Source organism: Oppia nitens, unplaced genomic scaffold (assembly GCF_028296485.1).
Source record: "Oppia nitens isolate AA-2021 unplaced genomic scaffold, nextdenovo-longstitch-racon4-pilon3 scaffold31_pilon_pilon_pilon, whole genome shotgun sequence".
Classification (NCBI taxonomy): Eukaryota; Metazoa; Arthropoda; class Arachnida; order Sarcoptiformes; family Oppiidae; genus Oppia; species Oppia nitens.
In genome coordinates, this window is record NW_026533212.1 from 109,315 (window position 1) to 129,085 (window position 19,771).

The 19,771-nt window shown below is 17.4% G+C and overlaps 4 protein-coding genes across 4 annotated transcripts; 1 reads left to right on the top strand and 3 right to left on the bottom strand.

Moving 5' to 3' along the window:
* The first annotated feature begins 234 nt into the window (after positions 1 to 234).
* Positions 235 to 9,009, top strand: LOC128956573 (uncharacterized). Its single transcript, XM_054302296.1, has 4 exons — positions 235 to 243; positions 331 to 414; positions 1,585 to 1,756; positions 8,462 to 9,009. Exons 1-4 carry the CDS (start codon positions 235 to 237, stop codon positions 9,007 to 9,009), a joined length of 813 nt encoding a protein of 270 aa, XP_054158271.1.
* A 1,299-nt stretch (positions 9,010 to 10,308) lies between these two features.
* On the bottom strand, positions 10,309 to 11,412 carry LOC128956574 (stress-activated protein kinase alpha-like; the record flags this gene model as incomplete). Its single annotated transcript, XM_054302297.1, has 3 exons — positions 11,213 to 11,412; positions 10,536 to 11,103; positions 10,309 to 10,459 (listed from the first exon to the last, which is right to left on the bottom strand). Coding segments are annotated over exons 2-3 (603 nt in total), but the record flags the coding sequence as incomplete, so codon positions are not given.
* A 46-nt stretch (positions 11,413 to 11,458) lies between these two features.
* Positions 11,459 to 12,356, bottom strand: LOC128956575 (RCC1 and BTB domain-containing protein 1-like). The gene is made up of 2 exons (XM_054302298.1): positions 11,694 to 12,356; positions 11,459 to 11,473 (listed from the first exon to the last, which is right to left on the bottom strand). The coding sequence occupies exons 1-2, from the start codon at positions 12,354 to 12,356 to the stop codon at positions 11,459 to 11,461; spliced, it is 678 nt and encodes a 225-aa protein (XP_054158273.1).
* Positions 12,357 to 14,140: 1,784 nt separating this feature from the next.
* LOC128956576 (eukaryotic translation initiation factor 2-alpha kinase 1-like) lies at positions 14,141 to 16,118 on the bottom strand. The gene is made up of 3 exons (XM_054302299.1): positions 16,106 to 16,118; positions 14,984 to 15,076; positions 14,141 to 14,688 (listed from the first exon to the last, which is right to left on the bottom strand). The coding sequence occupies exons 1-3, from the start codon at positions 16,116 to 16,118 to the stop codon at positions 14,141 to 14,143; spliced, it is 654 nt and encodes a 217-aa protein (XP_054158274.1).
* Positions 16,119 to 19,771: the final 3,653 nt, after the last annotated feature.

Consider the following 19,771-nt stretch of genomic DNA (forward strand, 5'->3'; position numbering starts at 1 on the left):
ACTGTTTAAAAAAAGTTGTTTATGATATTTATTAGGGAGGTATCCAACAAAACAAAAAATAAATTACTGTATAAGTAATATACAGTATATATATATATATATATAGTATATAAGTGTATGAATCATAGGATTAATAGCTATTTAAAAAATTTTTTTATTTTGTTTGTGTGATTCATAGCTATTATCTACTGTATTATTATTAGTATTATTAGTATTATTATTAATGTTAATCCAATGGTTTTTGTTTTGTTTTTTACAGTGAATTTTTTTCAGTGAATAATCTCTAAAAAATATTTTAAATAATAATTTTTTTTTTGAAAAATAAAACAGAAGAAGAAGACCAACGAAGAAGTGGTTAATAATTCAGATGAAGAGGTATTTCTTCTGGTAATACCTTCTGGCAGTCATTTCTTCGTAATTTTAATTTTATTATTATTATTATTATTATTATTATAAGTATTATTAGTATTACTATTACTACTACTACTACTATTGCCTTAAAATATAAGTAACGAGTTTTATATATATATATATATTATATAACTTAAGAGCCGATAAACATAATAACAACAAGTTTTTCATATATATATATATATATATATATATATATATATATATATATAGTATTATAGATTAGCGGAAAAAAAGTTTATTTATAATTATATTACTATTTTGAAAGAGATATATATAATATATATATAAATGTTTACTAAATTTTTAAATATTTGTTTCAATAAATTGTTTTTTTTTTGAATTTTTGTTTCTATAATATAAGCTATAAAAGTATGTAACTGTTATATACACTGTTTACTGTATATATATATTATATATCATCATATAAGGTATGTTTGAAAAAAATACCTGTATTTATATTGATATATATATATATATATATATATATATATATATAAATAGCTGATATTATATGTTTGTGAGAGAGAGAGATAGATAAAGATAACAGTCCTCTCACTATAATAAATATATGTAATATTAATACTACTGTTATATTATATTATATATTATACTTAGATTTCTCATTAGATTTTTTGTTTGTTTGTTGATAAAAATAATAAATTGAATTTTATTATTTTAAAAAATATATATATATATACTGTATATATAAATCATTTAATGATTTTTGCTATTTTACATTCACACACATCTAATATATCTAAAAATTTTTCATCAATTTATTTTTGTTGTGACATTTATTTTTCTAAATAGTTAATAGATATGTATATAAAATCAATTAAAATAGTTTATATTAATTATAATAATTAATAATAATTTTTTTTCTCATAATTAAATACAGTTATTATTATTATTGAATTATTATTAAGTGATAATACCATTGACTATACTATGGACTCTACGATATCATCGACGACTAGTTTTAGTGATACATCAATACAACAAACAACAAAAATGGATACAATTATCTCAAATAATCATATAATTAATAATCATAATAATCACAAAAATAATAGTAATCATAATAATCATAAACATAATAATTATAATAATAATGACAATCATAATAATAGTGATGATAATAATCGTAAAAAACATTTAAGTTCCGTAAAGTTTCTGAAATATCTGTTCCTATGTTCGGTAATAACATTGATTATAGGATCGGGTGTTTTATTTGGACTATCCATCGATAGGTTAGCTAATATATCCGATAATATTGATAGTATTGAACGTTTCGGTATCAACGAGTTGGCCGCCAAACGTACCGAAAAACTACAACAACAAAGTTAGTAATTAATTAATTAATTTTTAGTTTAATTATTTATAATAATTATTATTATTAGTAGTAATATTAGTTGGGTCAAATATTTTTTTTAATTAATTAGTTAACTAATTAATATTAGTTAAGTATTTCAAATAATTTATTTACTATATAATAATAATAATTATAAATAATAATAAGTTATGATATTTATAATTATTTATTAAAAATATTTACAATATTAATGTATTTATATATTTTATATATAATATTTTATTTACTTAATCAACAATAATAAATAAATATATAACAAAAAAATAGTTATTTAATTATTAGATTATTTATTTAAAAATATTTATTTAGTAAAACTTTTTTTTCAATAAAATGTTTTAATTTATACTTTTAAAAAAATTAATAATAATAATTGCAACTATTTATCATTATATTGTATTTTAAATAATATTTTTAAAAATATTTTATTAAATCATGAATTGAATACAATTGCAACTATAATAATGGGTTAACCAATTAATAACTATAATAATAATAACTATTTGTAATAAATCGTGTTTTAGTATATACAGTAATAATAGTTTTCTTTGTATTAAAAAACTAGATACAAGTATTTTGTTGTTATAATTATTGAAAATCATGATTAAAATGTTTTTAAAAAAGGGTAGACAACAAACATAATAAACATAATAATTGTATATTTTTTTACAATTAATTATTTATATACAGTATATAATTGTTGGCAAATTATAGCATAAAATTAATTATTAATATTAGTTTAAATTTTTGAATTTCTATTTAATATTAGTTTATTAAATATTTATTTATAGTTTAATTATATAAGTAAAAAATATTTATTTTTATTTAATAAAATAGTYTATTATATTATAATAAATTTTTAAATAAAATTTAACAATAATTCAAAATAATAARCTATTATTTCAATTGTTATTAACTAGTAGTTAATCAAATAATATTTATTTTTGTAATAATAATTTAATTTYAMAATTTTTTTTATATTAAAATAATTGAAATATTTTTAYTGATGCTTTTTGTAGTTGTATTATATTATTATTATTTTTTGTAAAAAATTGAATTTAAATATTATATTGAGTATTATTCATGAGATTTTATTTATTTATTATTATTATTATTATTAAAAAATATGTTATAATATTCTAATGTTTTTCAATTACTATGATTTTTTTTGTTTTGTTTTTTTTTGTTGAATTGAATATAACATTAAATTGTTAGYTAAGTGATATTTTTTTRTTGTATAAAATTGTTWAAAAAAATAATAATATAATAAATGAAAACTTAATTCATTTGTATTATATTAGTAGAAAAATWTTTAAGTGATTCATAATAATAATAATGAATAACTAACTATTAATATGACATTAATGTTAATGYTTTTTAAGAAAAAATATTAAAATAATTTTTTCTTCAAATTTGAAATTACATTATATTTTTTTGTTGAATAACTTTTTTTATTATTGTTGTAATTGTATAAAAATACTTTCATATTATTATTATTACTGCTTTTATCCTTTAATTTTAGTATTTTATATATTAAAATAATTATTTCAAATTTTATTTTATTATTTTAGAAATTATTATTTTTTTTTATTCAGTAATAYATTAGTGAAAAATTCTTTAACCATTTTGTCACTAATTATATTATAAGTGATACACACATACAGTATAATAATAATAATAATAATTTATTTAATAATAATAAAACTAATTTTTTTTAAAAATATTTTTGGTTTAGTATGTTAACACCTAATGCCCAAAAATTTGTTTTTAATGTAATAATAATAAAATTATTTAAAAAAAATAAAATGTGTGCAAAATAAATGACTTTAAATTAGTTATAATCTATAATACAATTTATTTAGTTTTTTCGGTAATAATTTTTTATTGATTTATTTGATTAATTTTTTCCCAATTTAAATAGCAAAGTGAAAAAAACAAGTTTATTATTATTATTATTATTATTTTACTGATTAATGCCAATAATGATAATCTTAATAATAATAATAATACAGTATTTTTTTTTGTTAAATTACTTAACAAATCACTAATAATTATTATCAAAAAAAAAATATAAATAAAATAAAAACTAAAAAAAACTACTGTACAGTTAGTTAATTATTTTTTAGTAGTATTAGTAGTAGTAGTAGTTTTTAACGGTTAATATTTCATTTATTTTATTTTTTTTACAAAAAAAAGTTATATATATTTATTACCTATTAGTTAGTGATAGCAACAACAAATCAACCGGTGTTTAAGTATATATATATTTTAATTTTGTTTTTTTTTTGGTTTAAATTTGTGTAAAAATTTAGAGATAAACAGATAATAACATTACTATTAGTATTATTATAATATTATTATTGTAGATATCTTTTGGCAAAATCTATCTGTAAAAAAATTAATTATAAATTCATATCAAACCCACCGATAGCTTGAATTTTGTTTGTAGTCATGATTTTTGTTTGTGTTTAAAAATAGTTTATATATATATATATTATATATATTTATGGTGTGTATGTATGTGTGTGTATGTGTGTGTGTATGTRTGTGTGTGTGTGTGTGTGTGTGTGTGTGTGTATGTGTGTGTATGTGTATGTGTGTATGTATGTGTATGTATATGTGTTTATRTATGTATGTGTGTGTATGTATGTGTGTGTATGTATGTGTGTGTGTTTGTGTGTTTGTGTGTATGTGTGTATGTATGTATGTGTGTATGTATATGTGTGTGTGTGTGTGTGTTATAGCAATAATTAGATGCACTATTATAGACTATCACTAAATAAAAAATTATTAAATAAAAGGGGTCATCAAACTAGACAACAACAACAAAAATATACTATAAATGTTATATCCATTTATTACTACTATTATTATTATATACCAAATAATTAGTTATTAAAAAAAAATATTTATTTTTTTTGAAAACTAATTTTTCAATACAATAATTTATAAAAATTAATTTTTGTTACTGTAATAGAAATAATTATTCATTTTATTTTTTTTTTGGTTATATTCAAAAAATATAAGATAATTATATTTGAATTAATTATTATTTAAATGATAAATATAGTATAATTTTTTATATACACTAATAATATTTTGTATTATTTTTTTATTATTATAGCTTATTATATATGATATTTAAAAAAAAACATTTTAAAATTAATATTTTTTATATTCAAAGACAACGACACGAATATATTTAAATATTTTTTTAAAAAATTTAAATAATTTTTGTTGTATTTATAATTGTTTTTAAACACGAAATTGAATTGAAATTTTCTAAAATAATTTATATATATATATATATGAATATGTATTTTGAATGTAATGAATATATTTAACTTACTTTTATTTAGTTTATTTTATTATTATTTTTTTATTATTGAAAAAAAGTAAAATTTATTTTTATTTAAAAAAATAAATCAAATCTAGATAACTATTTTTTTAATTAGTTATATAATTTTTTTTATGTATTTGATATATATATATACAGTAATTATTATCTAACTAAATAAATAAAATTTTATTACTTATAATAATAATAGTAATAATAATTATTGTATCTATTATTTGATTATAATTTATTTAATTATTTGGCTAACAATCAAATATTTGTATAGTATTATTAGTATAATTAAGAAATTAAATCAATATTATATTTATATATAATTTTATATATATCTAGAGTAGTACTGTATTAAAATGCAATAATAATAATAATAGTAATTAAAATAAATTTATTGATAAAATTATGATAAATAAGACAAACAATAAATTTTTTTAATATACAGTATTTATAGAGTTATGTTAATAATAATAGCAAAAAACATAGAAAAATTTAATTTAGGATAAATTTATTATTTTTATCAATAATAAAATTATTTATAAAAATAAATATCTGTGTTTGAATTAATTTAAAAATTATTTAAATCATAAATTGTTAACATTTTTATATTTAGCATTTGTTAACATTATTAATATATATATTAAATAAATTCAAATAAATTGTTGTTTTAATATTAAAATATTCATAACATTTTTGTGTTAAATTTACCCAAAAAAATATCTCATTCACAAACTAATAACAAAATAAAATAATATGAATTAATTTAAATATATATATATATACATTATTTTAAAAATTTTACCTATTTTTAAATGCAAAAAAAATCAATTATTTTTAGATAAAATACATCTATTTATATCTTATGTCAAACAAACAAAATAAATGTATGACATTTCATACATATATGATATATCTATTTAACATATACTGTATAAAAAATATATATATAATTTATTTAATATTTTTTAGTATTTAAAAAAATAATAATAATACATTGTATACAGTTGTATACAAAAAAATACCACATTATTTTAGACAATAGTTGAAAATTGGATTTTAATTATAATAATTTATATATAATTTTTATTTTAAAAATAATACATCAATTTTTTCATATATATATATATATATATATATATATATATATATATATATAATCATAATTGTAAATTGTAGTTAACATTATAATCAACAATATATATTCATAACTTAATTGAGTAAATTATTATTATTATTATTTTTGTTGAAAAAATTATATATATATGATATGTCATATTATATTATATTATAAATACTTGTATATATCTATTGTATATATAATGGACAGCCTTGTGCCCATTCGACCATCCCTTTCATTATATATATATTATATATATATATATTTAATATTATAATACAAGTAACATATGCTATATATTTAGTATATACTGTATATAAATACTTGTAATAAATTTACTTTCAAATTGTCTAATAATTATTAATTGTTTGGTTCCCAACCCTGAAAATAATAATAATAAAAAAAACTGTTGACACCTGTTAGCACACATAATATTAATTTTATTATAATTATTTATATTATAATTTATTATCAAATCATCTAGATTGTTTTTTTAATTTAAAATAATTTTTTTTTTAATTTTAATATAAAATATTTAACTAAATTTTATTCAATATATTATATACATATTAATATCTATTATATAATATAAGTTTTTTTTTTGTGCAACAATAGTATGTTATGTTATCTTTTTTGTTGCTTTTTTTATTGTAATTAATATTTATTTATTTATTTATTTATTTATTGTTGTTGTGTATCTAATTACTTATTTTTTGAATTGTGTTAATTAGTTTTTTATTAAGCTTCAAAAAAATTTTTAAATAATTATATTATAAATGAAATTAATGTTAAATTGTTAATTATATATATAAAAAAACATTTTTTAAATGTATTTTCAAACTATAATTAAGTTCATTCATCGACTAACTAATCTCTTAAATGCCTTAATTAAACTAATTATTTTGTTTTTGTATTTTTTTGATAATTATTTTATATTATTTTTTGTTGTTGTTGTTTATAATTGATGTTTTTATTTTTTTAATAAATAAATAGGCTTGGCAATAAATAAAATAAAATTTATTTATTTATTTATTTTTTGAAATACAGTAAATTTTTAAATATAACTATTTTTTTATTTTTATTAGATTTTGTATAATAAAATAAAATATTAAATAGTTATCAATAATATCAATAATAAAATTAAAAACAAAACAAAAATAATTTAATTATCATTTAATTATTTGCTAATATTTACTACAAAAATAATAGGTACTAATAATAATTTTTTAATATTTTATTAATTTATATTAATATCTACTAAATCAAAAAACAACATCAATATTATATAAATTTTTAAAAATAATATAATAAATATAAATCTATAAGTAGTAGACTTTTAAAAAATTATATTAAAATATAATAAAAATGTATATTATTTTTATAGATAAATAAGTTTACAGTTTATGAAATTAAAAACAAAATTAATTAGTCAACAAACATAATGTATAAATATATATTTAAAAAAAAAATAAAAACTGTAATTTTAGCTGTAATTATACTTGCTCCAATAATAAATTAGTTAAACATAATTAAATAATAATAGATATGACATACGATTCCTAGTTTTATTATATTTATTAAATTAAAAAAAATAATAACAATAATCATTAAATTAAATTAATAATAATATACTGTATAATTATTTTTTAATATATATATATATATATATTTATGGGACAAACAAAAATTAAAATATTATACAAATATCATTTAGTTATAGATAAAAAAAAGTTACTTTAACTTAAATTAACATTATTTTCAATATTTATTAAAATCATGTATTAAATCGATAATTACTATTATTATTATATTAGTAAATTATTTATATATTACAATTGTTATACTAATTAATTGATTTACAGTTTTTAAAAATAAATTATTTATAATTTATAAAAAAATTAAAAAAAACAATCTAGAAAAACTATTTGTAATTTAAACTGTAATAAATTAATAGTTAAAATAAATATAAATAGTACTATATATTGATTAAACATTGCATATAATATTTGATTATCAGATATTATTTTATTTTTTATTAATTAGTATATAAGTTTAATATTATTAATTAATATATTATTTATTTATATTAATTAATATATTATTTAATTTTTATTAATTAGTATATAATTTTAATTTTATTAATTAATATATAATTTTAATTTTATTAATATTTGATTTAATTATTATTATTTTTTATTTGTTTAACCACCAGAATCGTCATCAATCTTATCATTAATCATCAATTCATTGATTATACTGTCGTCACTGTTTGGTATCGTATCCATACTCAGAGACAACTTCCTACAGATACTCATCTACTGTGTGGTCAACACTACTGTCCTGTTTGTCGGTCTAATCCTATTAGGCGGCGAACAAACCAAAGCGGCACTGGTTTTACTACAGATAGCCGTCACCGGGTTTGCCATCACTTATACACTGAGTATTTATTGTCAAATGAGAGCCGAATTAAAGCGAAAGAAGAAGAAGAAGAAGTCGATGAAGAAGTCGAGGAATAATTTAGACAATAATAAAAAGTTACCGAAAACTGTGTCCGAAAAAAATAATGATATAAATGGCCAGTCGTTAGCCAATGCCAATGGACTGGTAGTCGGTATGAATGGCAACGACCAAACCTATCAACGATACGATGATATTATTAACAGTGGTTTCAATGATAGTCTAAGTATTTCAGATAATAATCCAGATTTTAATGATAGTTTTGATAGTGATTTGAAAGAAATTAAAGGAATTATTGTTTGAATTATTATTTTTTTTATTTAAAAAAATAAAATAAAACAAATATTTTTGATAAATAATAATAATTAAAAAAAATAATATAATAGACTAATAATAATTGTATTATTATTATAAGATTTTATTTTATTATGTTTCATAATTATCATTACATTGTTTAAACATTTTAAAAATATATATATTTAAGTAAAAAAAACTATTTTTTATTTTTTATCATTTATAAAATATAATTTATTATTTTTTATTATTATTATATAAATTTTATATATTTTTGTTCATTTATGTCAATTTCTATCAATTTAAATGTATTAATAAAAAATAATTATTAAATAAATGTTTTAATACATTAATAATTTTATAGTAATAATCATTGATTTATTAATAAAAATAATTTTAAAATCTTATTTAATATTATTAGTAAATGTTAATAATTATATATAACTACAGTATAATAAAACTACTAAAACAACAATAAATAGCTTAAACAATATATGTAAATAAACTGTAATTTTTTAAAAATTAATTTATCTTGATCAATAAAATTTTAGTTAGTAATCTAGAAAATTAGATAGCATTATTCATAAAATTATATTTTATTCTAGTATAATTTTATAGCAATATGATCATATAATCTCCAACTACTATTATTAGTTTATTAGTAAATTATTTATATATTACAATTGTTACACTAAATTAATTGATTTACAGTTTTTAAAAATAAATTATTTATTAATTATAAATTAACACAATCTAAAAAAATATTTATAATTTATACTGTAATTAATTAATAGTTATAATAGTTAGTACTATATATTGATTAAATATTGAATAAAATATTGAATAAAGTATAAGAGTCTAATTTTATTAAATAATATTATAATCTTATTTAATTTTATTAATTAATATCTGATTTATTTTTATTAATTAGTATATAATTTTAATATTATTAATTTATATCTGATTTAATTTTATTAATTAGTATATAATTTTAATATTATTAATTTATATCTGATTTAATTTTATTACTTAATATCTGATTTGATTATTATTTTTTTTGTGTTTAACCACCAGAATCATCATCAATACTATCATTAATCATCAATTCATTGGTTATAATATCATCACTGTTTGGTATCGTATCCATACTCAGAGACAACTTCCTACAGATACTCATCTACTGTGTGGTCAACACTACTGTCCTGTTTGTCGGTCTAACCCAATTTTATTGTGAAATATTTGTCTAAATATATTATTATCATTTGGATCAATATTTATGCAATAAATAAATAAAAATTTCTTAATTAAATCATTGTTAATATAATGTTGTTTATTCTGGATAATCGTAGTACATGTTGGTCTATCATAATATGATGATTGTATCATTGATGATATCAATGTTGAAATATTATCAATGTATAACATTAAATTACTGTAGCGATACATATTCTTAAATAAACTATAAAATTAATACAACAAAAAATTAGCATTAAAAATAAAATTATAAATTATTAAATAAAAAAAAAACTGTTTACCCCATATCATTATCACTGTTGTTAACATCAAATAAGTCCATTAGTATATAACCCATACTATAGATATCACTTTTCTCATTATATGCCACTCTATCCGAACCTTTATCCCCTCTAACTTCTGGTGCAATATATTTATCTGTTCCGACATTTTTGGTATAAAATTCTGATTTAGAGCCCATACGGTAGTGATCAGTAGCTAAACCAAAATCACATAGTTTTATAAAACGATTATCTAATGGCTTATCATTGATGAGTATATTTGCGGGTTTGAGATCGCGATGAATAACCGGCGGTTGTCTTGTATGCAGATATTCAACGCATTCACACAACTCTAACATTAAATGACTTGTAATGTAATACTCAATCAAATCCATTGGTTCATTAATATGTCGTTGAAATGTCTTTGCTTTCATTTCAATCAAATCTTTAAGACTTTGTGATAATAACTCCATTTGAATGTAAATTATATTTGATTCAATCCAAGCGTTATAACATTTGACCACAAATTTTGATCTAAATATCAGTAATTGTTTGACTTCTTGAAAAATTAGATTATTTTCTTTAAAATCTTAAAAAAGTAAATTTAAATATTTTATAATAATATATTATTTAAATAGTTATCAAGCAATTTTGTTTAATTAACAATGACTTTTATATTTAATATAATTATTTAATACCTGTTATAATAAAATCTTTAATTGTATAAACTTTTTCAGTATTTTTGTCCAAACATTTATAAACTCTTCCGAAACGTCCCGAACCTAACAGTTCTATTTGACTGAAATTATTTCTATAAAAATTTCTTTTATCAGTAATTTTCCAGAAATTTTCGATATATTTATTTATATCAATTGTTTCATATCCTGCCAAATGTTTATCAGAATATATATCAATAAAACATTTTTCAAAACGTTTCAACAATTTTACTTTATCTCTATCTTCATAAATAATTTCATAATAATTGTTATCATATTTTTTAATATAATTAGTCCATAAATCTACTATTGAATTGATAGTTAATTTTGAAGGTTTTTCATATAAATTTAAATCTAATTTTCCGCATTGATATAAATAGCCATCGGTTGTTAGAAAATAAGTCAAATAATTATTATAATTAAATGATATTAATTTAATATTTTTTAAATCCACTAACAATACTGGCTTATATAAGTATAAGTTTTTATGTCCCAATTGATTATCTTGATTATCACCCCAACTGTAAACAAGTCCATCACTTGTTATGGCAAATGAACAACAATTATAACAATAAATTGATTTAATTCTAATATTTTCATGAAATATAACACGAGTCGGGCTATCAATACATTTAAATTCTTGTTCACAACCGCACTGTCCGTATCTGTTATAACCCCATCCATAGACAGTGCCCGCACTGGTCAGTGCCAGTGAATGATATGAACCACAAGTGATATCAATAATACATTTATCGCTTAAGAATGTAATGATCGCTGGTTTGCTGTACTCATCACTGGTATGTCTACACAATTGTTTGCATCCATTGCAACCCCAGCTATATATTTGTTGGTCACTTGTTATACACAATGCAAAATCAGTTCCGATAGAAAATTTGTTAATATTTTTCTGACACAATTCAGGTATAACTTGTGGTTGATTGACATCAATGTTGTGACCCAAACCAAATATACCACATTGATTATAACCTAATCCATAGACCTGATCATCATTTGTTACAAACCATACATTATTATAACTATAATGAAATAGTTTTATTTCATATTTTATATGCAGTGATATTTCATTACACAATGAAAATTTATTAAACAAATCAATTGCAGACATTTTACTTAGCAGACATTATATAGATTTAAAAATTGTATATATTAATATTAAACAAAACAAATATATTTAATATAAAAAAAAATGAAAACATAAAAATGGCGATTTAGGACAATAAAATTATATCCATGGTTATTTTATCTTTTTAATAATTTCATTTATTATACTGTATTATTATTATTATTACTGAGATAAAATAAATATAATACTTAATGTATTAAACTGTATTATTTATATTATCTAACATTTTTTTCATAATAAAATTTTTACAGTTATAACAGTTATATACTTATCTTATTTTTAGATTATTTAATTATTAAGTATAAAATATAAAATTACTATAAAATTAGCTTTATTATTAATTTTATTAAATTTTTTTTCAGGGGGGGGGTGTATAGTGTGGGGTAAATTTAATAAGCTTTAATAAGTGGAAATTTTTAAAAAGTCAAAATTGCTATAAATTGAAATAGTATAATTATTATTTGTTACTTTTTAAATTTCTAAGAGCCATTTTGCTTCAAAAATGTTAGTTTTATTTTTTAGAATACAATTTAATATATTTTCATCTATTATAATTTAATTATAATAATATAATTACATTGTTTATGATTAAGTGTATACCCTGTAGTATTACTATATATTTAATTATTGGATTTTTAACATAACTTTTAAATATTTAAATAAAACATTTTATTATCGTTTAATAATAAAATTTAAAATAAATGTAAATCATTTTTTATATGTAATAATTAAATATATGTTACACTATATATGTTCATTTTACAACACTTTATAAGATATAGATTGAGACTTAAAATAGAATAAAACTTAAACTAATTTATAAAAAAAATTAAAATAAAAATTTTATTAATATAATATAATAAATAAAACTAAAGTTTAACTTACATAAATAGATTAAATTATATATGAACAATGTAAAACAATTTATCTAATAATGAATTATCTTATAAATATATGATGAAGTTATGATGTTATGAGATATGAGTATATTATTTATTATCATCTTGTTGTTTTTTGAATATCTAATAGTAATATATTGATTATCATTCTGTGTTAGTTCCGTACACATAAGCACTTACAAATAATATGAAACTTCAGCATAATCATAGCCATTATTTTTGAAATTTTATAAAAAAATATTTAACTATTTAACTAATACAGAATTTTGTTATATATATTTGTCTGAAAATATTTTCATCATTTTGCGGAATATTTATGCATGGTGCAAATAAATTATTTCTAATTAATCCAATATTAATATATTGATTATTATCCTGGATAAGTTCCGTACATGTAGGTCTATTGTTAGATGAAGCATGTAACATCATACTTATTATATTTGAAATTTTATCTATCCAAACCTTTAATTTAGTTTCGCGATACAACATTTGAAATTGTCTAGAAAAAAAATATATATATATATCATATAAACTATATGTGGTAGGTTTAAAAATTAATATTACAAAAAAATATAATAAATATTTAAATGAATTAATTACAATATAATAAGCAATAGAGTTATAAAATTATATTCTACGTTAACAATAATAAATTACGAAAATATTCATATTTTTAACCTAACCTAACCTAACCTATCTTAAAAACAAACTTAAATTCTCCCTAAGTATCATTTTATTTAATTATCTATTATAGTTTTTTGTGTATAAATTTTTAAAATATGCATTTTTTAATTTATACGTTATATATATATATATTAATATTATTATATATAATAAAAAATAAATATTATAAATGATACAATATACTTACTCCATATCAATATTATCGTTGATATCAAATAAATCCAATAGTATAAACCCCATACTATAGATATCACTCTTTTCATTATAATTATTACCGCTTTTTACTTCAGGTGCCATATATTTATCTGTACCGACATTATTAGTGTGAGTATCCGATTGAGAGCCCATACGGTTGTGATGAGTGGCCAAACCAAAGTCACATAATTTAAGGAATCGATTATCTATTGGCTTATCATTGATGAGTATATTTGCCGGTTTGAGATCTCGATGAATAACCGGTGGTTGACTTGTATGCAGATATTCAACGCATTCGAACATCTCTAACATTAAATGACTTGTTATGAAATACTCAAAACTATCAAAAGTTTGATTTGGTTGTCGTTGAAATGCTATTGCTTTTTCTTCTAACAAATCTTTAAGACTTTTTGTACATAATTCCATTTGAATGTATAGTCTTTTCTTTTCAGTCCATATGTCATAACACTTCACTACATAAATTGATTGAAGTTTTCCTAAATGATTAACTTCTTTTAAAAATTTGTTTTTGACATCTATGTTTTTTTACAAAAAAATACAAAAATAATAAAATCTTTTATTAATATAGTATTAAAATTAAAAATAATTATATTTATTATTATATTTATAAATTATATAATTTTATATTATGCAAATAGTATTAGATACAAAAAGCTAATTAGATTGTTATATTTTTATAAAATTTATTTACGAAAAAAATTTTTTAATTTCTATTTATTTGATTGAATTTATTTTTTTAAATAGAGGAAAATAATTTTTTAAAAAATTCGGCAACAAAATATGTCAATACATAATATTGTTATTAAATACCTGATATTATAATATCTTTAATTGCATAAACATCGCCATTTAATTTGTCTTTATATTTATAGACTCTACCAAAACTACCTGATCCCAGAAGTTCTATTTGATCAAAATTCTTCAAACAATAATTACATTTTTCATTAATTGTCTTATAATTAGACAAAATTAGCAACACACGAAATAAAAACATTTTAGTAGTTTGCTAAAATAAACTAATTTTCAATGGCAAATATTTTTGTTTCCATGGTTATCTTTATAAAATCTGTTATCATCAAACGGTTATATATCTATATTAATTTAATTAATGGTGTTAATATAATAAAATATAAATAACAATATTTCAAAACAACAATAAACAACAAAAAAGTAGGTTCGTGTTTTTGACTAACGTTATTAATGTTTATAACGTATTATAAATATATTAAAAATAATATGAATCAATACTATTTTAATACCCAATGAATAAGTGATAATATTATTGTTATTATTATTCATCAAATATTTATATTATTATTATCTTTAAATTCGTAGTCAACAATATTCTATTGGATACTCTCTTTCTCTCTTATTTATTTTATGTGTCGTCAACAACATTACTACTCACTCTTATTTCAGTAGGTCTGTCCACATTTATGACCATCAGACCTATCTCGGTACTGGTTTTACTCCAATAGTTGATTGACTCTGACTTTTATATAATTTTAGTGTATAGTGTAGCATATAAAACTAGTGTATAAGTTATGTCAAATAATTCAAATCAAATATTTACGTAATTTTAAATATTATAAAATCTATTCAGTAGTATAATAATTAAATTGTAATTTTTTAATATTTTTTTTAAATAGAAATCACAAATAAAAATATTAATTTTTAAAAGTTGCAATTTCTAAGTTTTTATTTAGTATTTTTTATAGAAACATTTTTATTTTTAATATACTTCATAAAATTACAATATTATTAATTTATTTTTAGACATCATCAATAATAATAATAATAGATAAATAAATAAAAAATTTTATTATTTTAACTCGTCTAATTTGATTTAAAAAATTATTTTAATAAATTAATAATTTGATTAATATTAATAATAATAAATGTTTAAGATAAGAGTCCATGTATGTTTGATACCTTTTCCCAACATCAAAATTTTAATTAAAATATAAAAATGTAGTTATATTTTTAATTTTTAATCAAAGGAATGTTATTTCTATGGGAAATATTAAATGTTTATTGAGCTCAAAAAGGTTTTATGGGCAGGTAGGTATAAACTGTGTTACGAGACACAGGGCACCTGTAGGTTAGCTTCTTGTGCTAAATCGTTGTAAATTTATTTCAGATTTTTTGAGATTTGGTAGCATTTATTCTCAATTTATAGAATATTGATTATACAAAACAATTATTGATAATTAATGTTTTATTTGAATACTTATGTATGTATTAAATAATGTATAAATATATTAACTTTCCTTTGTATCAAAGTATTAAAACAATTTTTAAAAATACTTATCTATTAATAGCATGTAATAAAATAATAAATTTTAATTAACTTGAATTAACTACTATTAAACTATAATAGACTTTTTTGTTTAAAATTTTTTAATTATGACAGTAGACAAACTAACTCGCAGACCAATGAAATACGACGACAGATGTTTGGCGGTCACAACACATTCAAAGATTAATATTAAATATATCATTAAGGTTAGGTTAAATAAGATTAATAATAGTTGTAAATTTTGAATTTGAAAAAAGAACTACTAATTTACAAATAACAAAATGCTGTAAAATACCTTAAACTCTTCAATAATATTATTTTATAAAATTTAATTTATAATAAATTAAAAAATAATTTACAAAACATTTATTTTTTTAAATAAAATGGGTTACAACTAATTAAATAAATTTAATATCTATATATTTTAATTAGTTTATTATAATAAAAACTATTAAAAAATAATTAATAAAAGTCTAATAATAATCGCTTTTGGGCAATTAATTTTAATTCATTAATAAAAATAATTAATAATGATATAAATTTTATTTTTGTTTAACAAAAAAAAATTATTATAAAATAATTATAAATAAAACAACTTTACTATTAATTTATTTAAAAATCTTAATTCTTAAATCTTAAAAAAATATTAAATATTAAACATTTATCAATCTTTGATAATAAATTTTTAATTTATAACTATTTAAACATAAAATTAGATTTTTATTTAATAAAAAATTTATTTAAAAAATCTTGTAATAAATTTTAATTAAATAAGAAACGTCAACAAAATTTTGAAAACAGATGTTTGTATTATAATATATATTACTACTATAGACTAAATAAATTCATTGAAAGACTAAAAAACATTATTAAAATAGTATTTAAATTTTTTTATTTTTTCGGTAAAATCTCATAAAATCATCTCTAAATGGCTAAACTGACAATACTATTCTAACTATTAGTATTAGTGATTATTATAATATTTATTAAGATTGACTAATTTTTGTTAGAAATATTTGTCTAAATATATTGTTATCATTGTTATCAAATACTATTATAAACTATTATAACTAAAAAAATATTATATAAATATTGGAAATAAAATAATAAATATATATCTATAAGTAGTAGACTTTTAAAAAAATTTACTGAAATATAATAAAAATGTATATTATTTTCATAGATAAATAAGTTTACAGTTTATGAAATTAAAATTAATTAGTCAACAAACATAATGTATAAATATATATTTTTAAAAATAATAAAAACTGTAATTTTAGCTGTAATTTTACTTGCTCCAATAAAAAAATTAGTTAAACATAATTAAATAATAATAGATATGACATACGATTCCTAGTTTTATTATTTTTATTAAATTAAAAAATAATAATTATAACAATAATCACTAAATTAAATTAATAATAATATATAATTATTTTTTAATATATATATATTTCTATGGGACAAACAAAAATTAATTTATAATAAAAATATCATTTAGTTATAAATAAAAAAAAATTATTATAATTTAATTTACCATTATATTCAACATTTATTAAAAGAAAATACTAACCAATTACTAAAAATATTATATCATTAAATTATTTATATATTACAATTGTTACACTAATTAATTATTTTACAGTTTTTAAAAATTAATTATTTATAATTTATATAAAAAAAATTAAAACACTATTTTGAAAAAATAATTTCAAGTTTGAACTGTATTATAAAACATAGTATTAAATATTGATTCTCATAATGTAATTTTATTTTATTAATTAATATATAATTTCAATTTTATCAAGTAATAAAAAATTAGCTAATATATCGTTTTATAAAATCATATTATTATAATAATTTTATTTTTATTAACATTTGTTTTAATATACTATTTATTCCTAATTAGTTAAACATAATTTAATAATAATAATAGATATGTAATACAAGTTTTATTATTTTTATTAAATAAAATAATAATAATAACATAAATCACTAAATTATTAATAATAATATATATATTTATGAGACAAACAAAAATTAATTTATTATAGAAATATCATTTAGATAGAAATAAAAAAAAATTAGTATAATTTAATTTAATTAAATTTAATATTTATTAAAATCATATAATGTCCAACTACTATTATTAGTTTATTAGTAAATTATTTATATATAACAATTGTTACACTACATTAATTGATTTACATTTTTTAAAAATAAATTATTTATAATTTATAAAAAAATAAAATAAAAAACAAAATCTAGAAAAACTATATGTTTTTTAAACTGTAATAAATTAATAATTATAATAAATAGTACTATATATTGATTAAACATTGCATATAATATTTGATTATCAGATATTATTTTATTTTTTATTAATTAGTATATAAGTTTAATATTATTAATTAATATCTAATATTAATTTTATTAATTAATATATTATTTATTTATATTAATTAATATCTGATTTAATTTTTATAAATTAATTTGTTATTTATTAATATTAATTAATATATTATTTATTTATATTAATTAATATATTATTTAATTTTTATTAATTAGTATATAATTTTAATTTTATTAATATCTGATTTAATTTTATTATTTTTTTGTGTTTAACCGCCAGAATCGTCATCAATACTATCATTAATCATCAATTCATTGATTATAATATCGTCACTGTTTGGTATCGTATCCATACTCAGAGACAACTTCCTACAGATACTCATCTACTGTGTGGTCAACACTACTGTCCTGTTTGTCGGTCTAATCCTATTAGGCGGCGAACAAACCAAAGCGGCACTGGTTTTACTACAGATAGCCGTCACCGGGTTTGCCATCACTTATACACTGAGTATTTATTGTCAAATGAGAGCCGAATTAAAGCGAAAGAAGAAGAAGAAGAAGTCGATGAAGAAGTCGAGGAATAATTTAGACAATAATAAAAAGTTACCGAAAACTGTGTCCGAAAAAAATAATGATATAAATGGCCAGTCGTTAGCCAATGCCAATGGACTGGTAGTCGGTATGAATGGCAACGACCAAACCTATCAACGATACGATGATATTATTAACAGTGGTTTCAATGATAGTCTAAGTATTTCAGATAATAATCCAGATTTTAATGATAGTTTTGATAGTGATTTGAAAGAAATTAAAGGAATTATTGTTTGAATTATTATTATTTTTTATTAAAAACTAATATTTTTGATAAATAATAATAATTTTTTTAAAAAGAATAAATAATATAATAGACTAATAATATTTGTATTATTTTTATAATTTTTTTATTA

What these genes read in the sequence shown, in the direction of transcription:
- LOC128956573 (XM_054302296.1), top strand. An exon ending in CTTCTGGCAGTCATTTCTTC is followed by an intron (nt 415 to 1,584) that starts GTAATTTTAATT and finishes AGTTCCGTAAAG; the next exon opens with TTTCTGAAATATCTGTTCCT. An exon ending in CGAAAAACTACAACAACAAA is followed by an intron (nt 1,757 to 8,461) that starts GTTAGTAATTAA and finishes TTTAACCACCAG; the next exon opens with AATCGTCATCAATCTTATCA.
- LOC128956575 (XM_054302298.1), bottom strand. Translation starts at nt 12,356, where the DNA reads ATGTCTGCAATTGATTTGTTTAATAAATTTTCATTGTGTAATGAAATA.
- LOC128956576 (XM_054302299.1), bottom strand. An exon ending in TAAAGATATTATAATATCAG is followed by an intron (nt 14,689 to 14,983) that starts GTATTTAATAAC and finishes AAAAAAACATAG; the next exon opens with ATGTCAAAAACAAATTTTTA.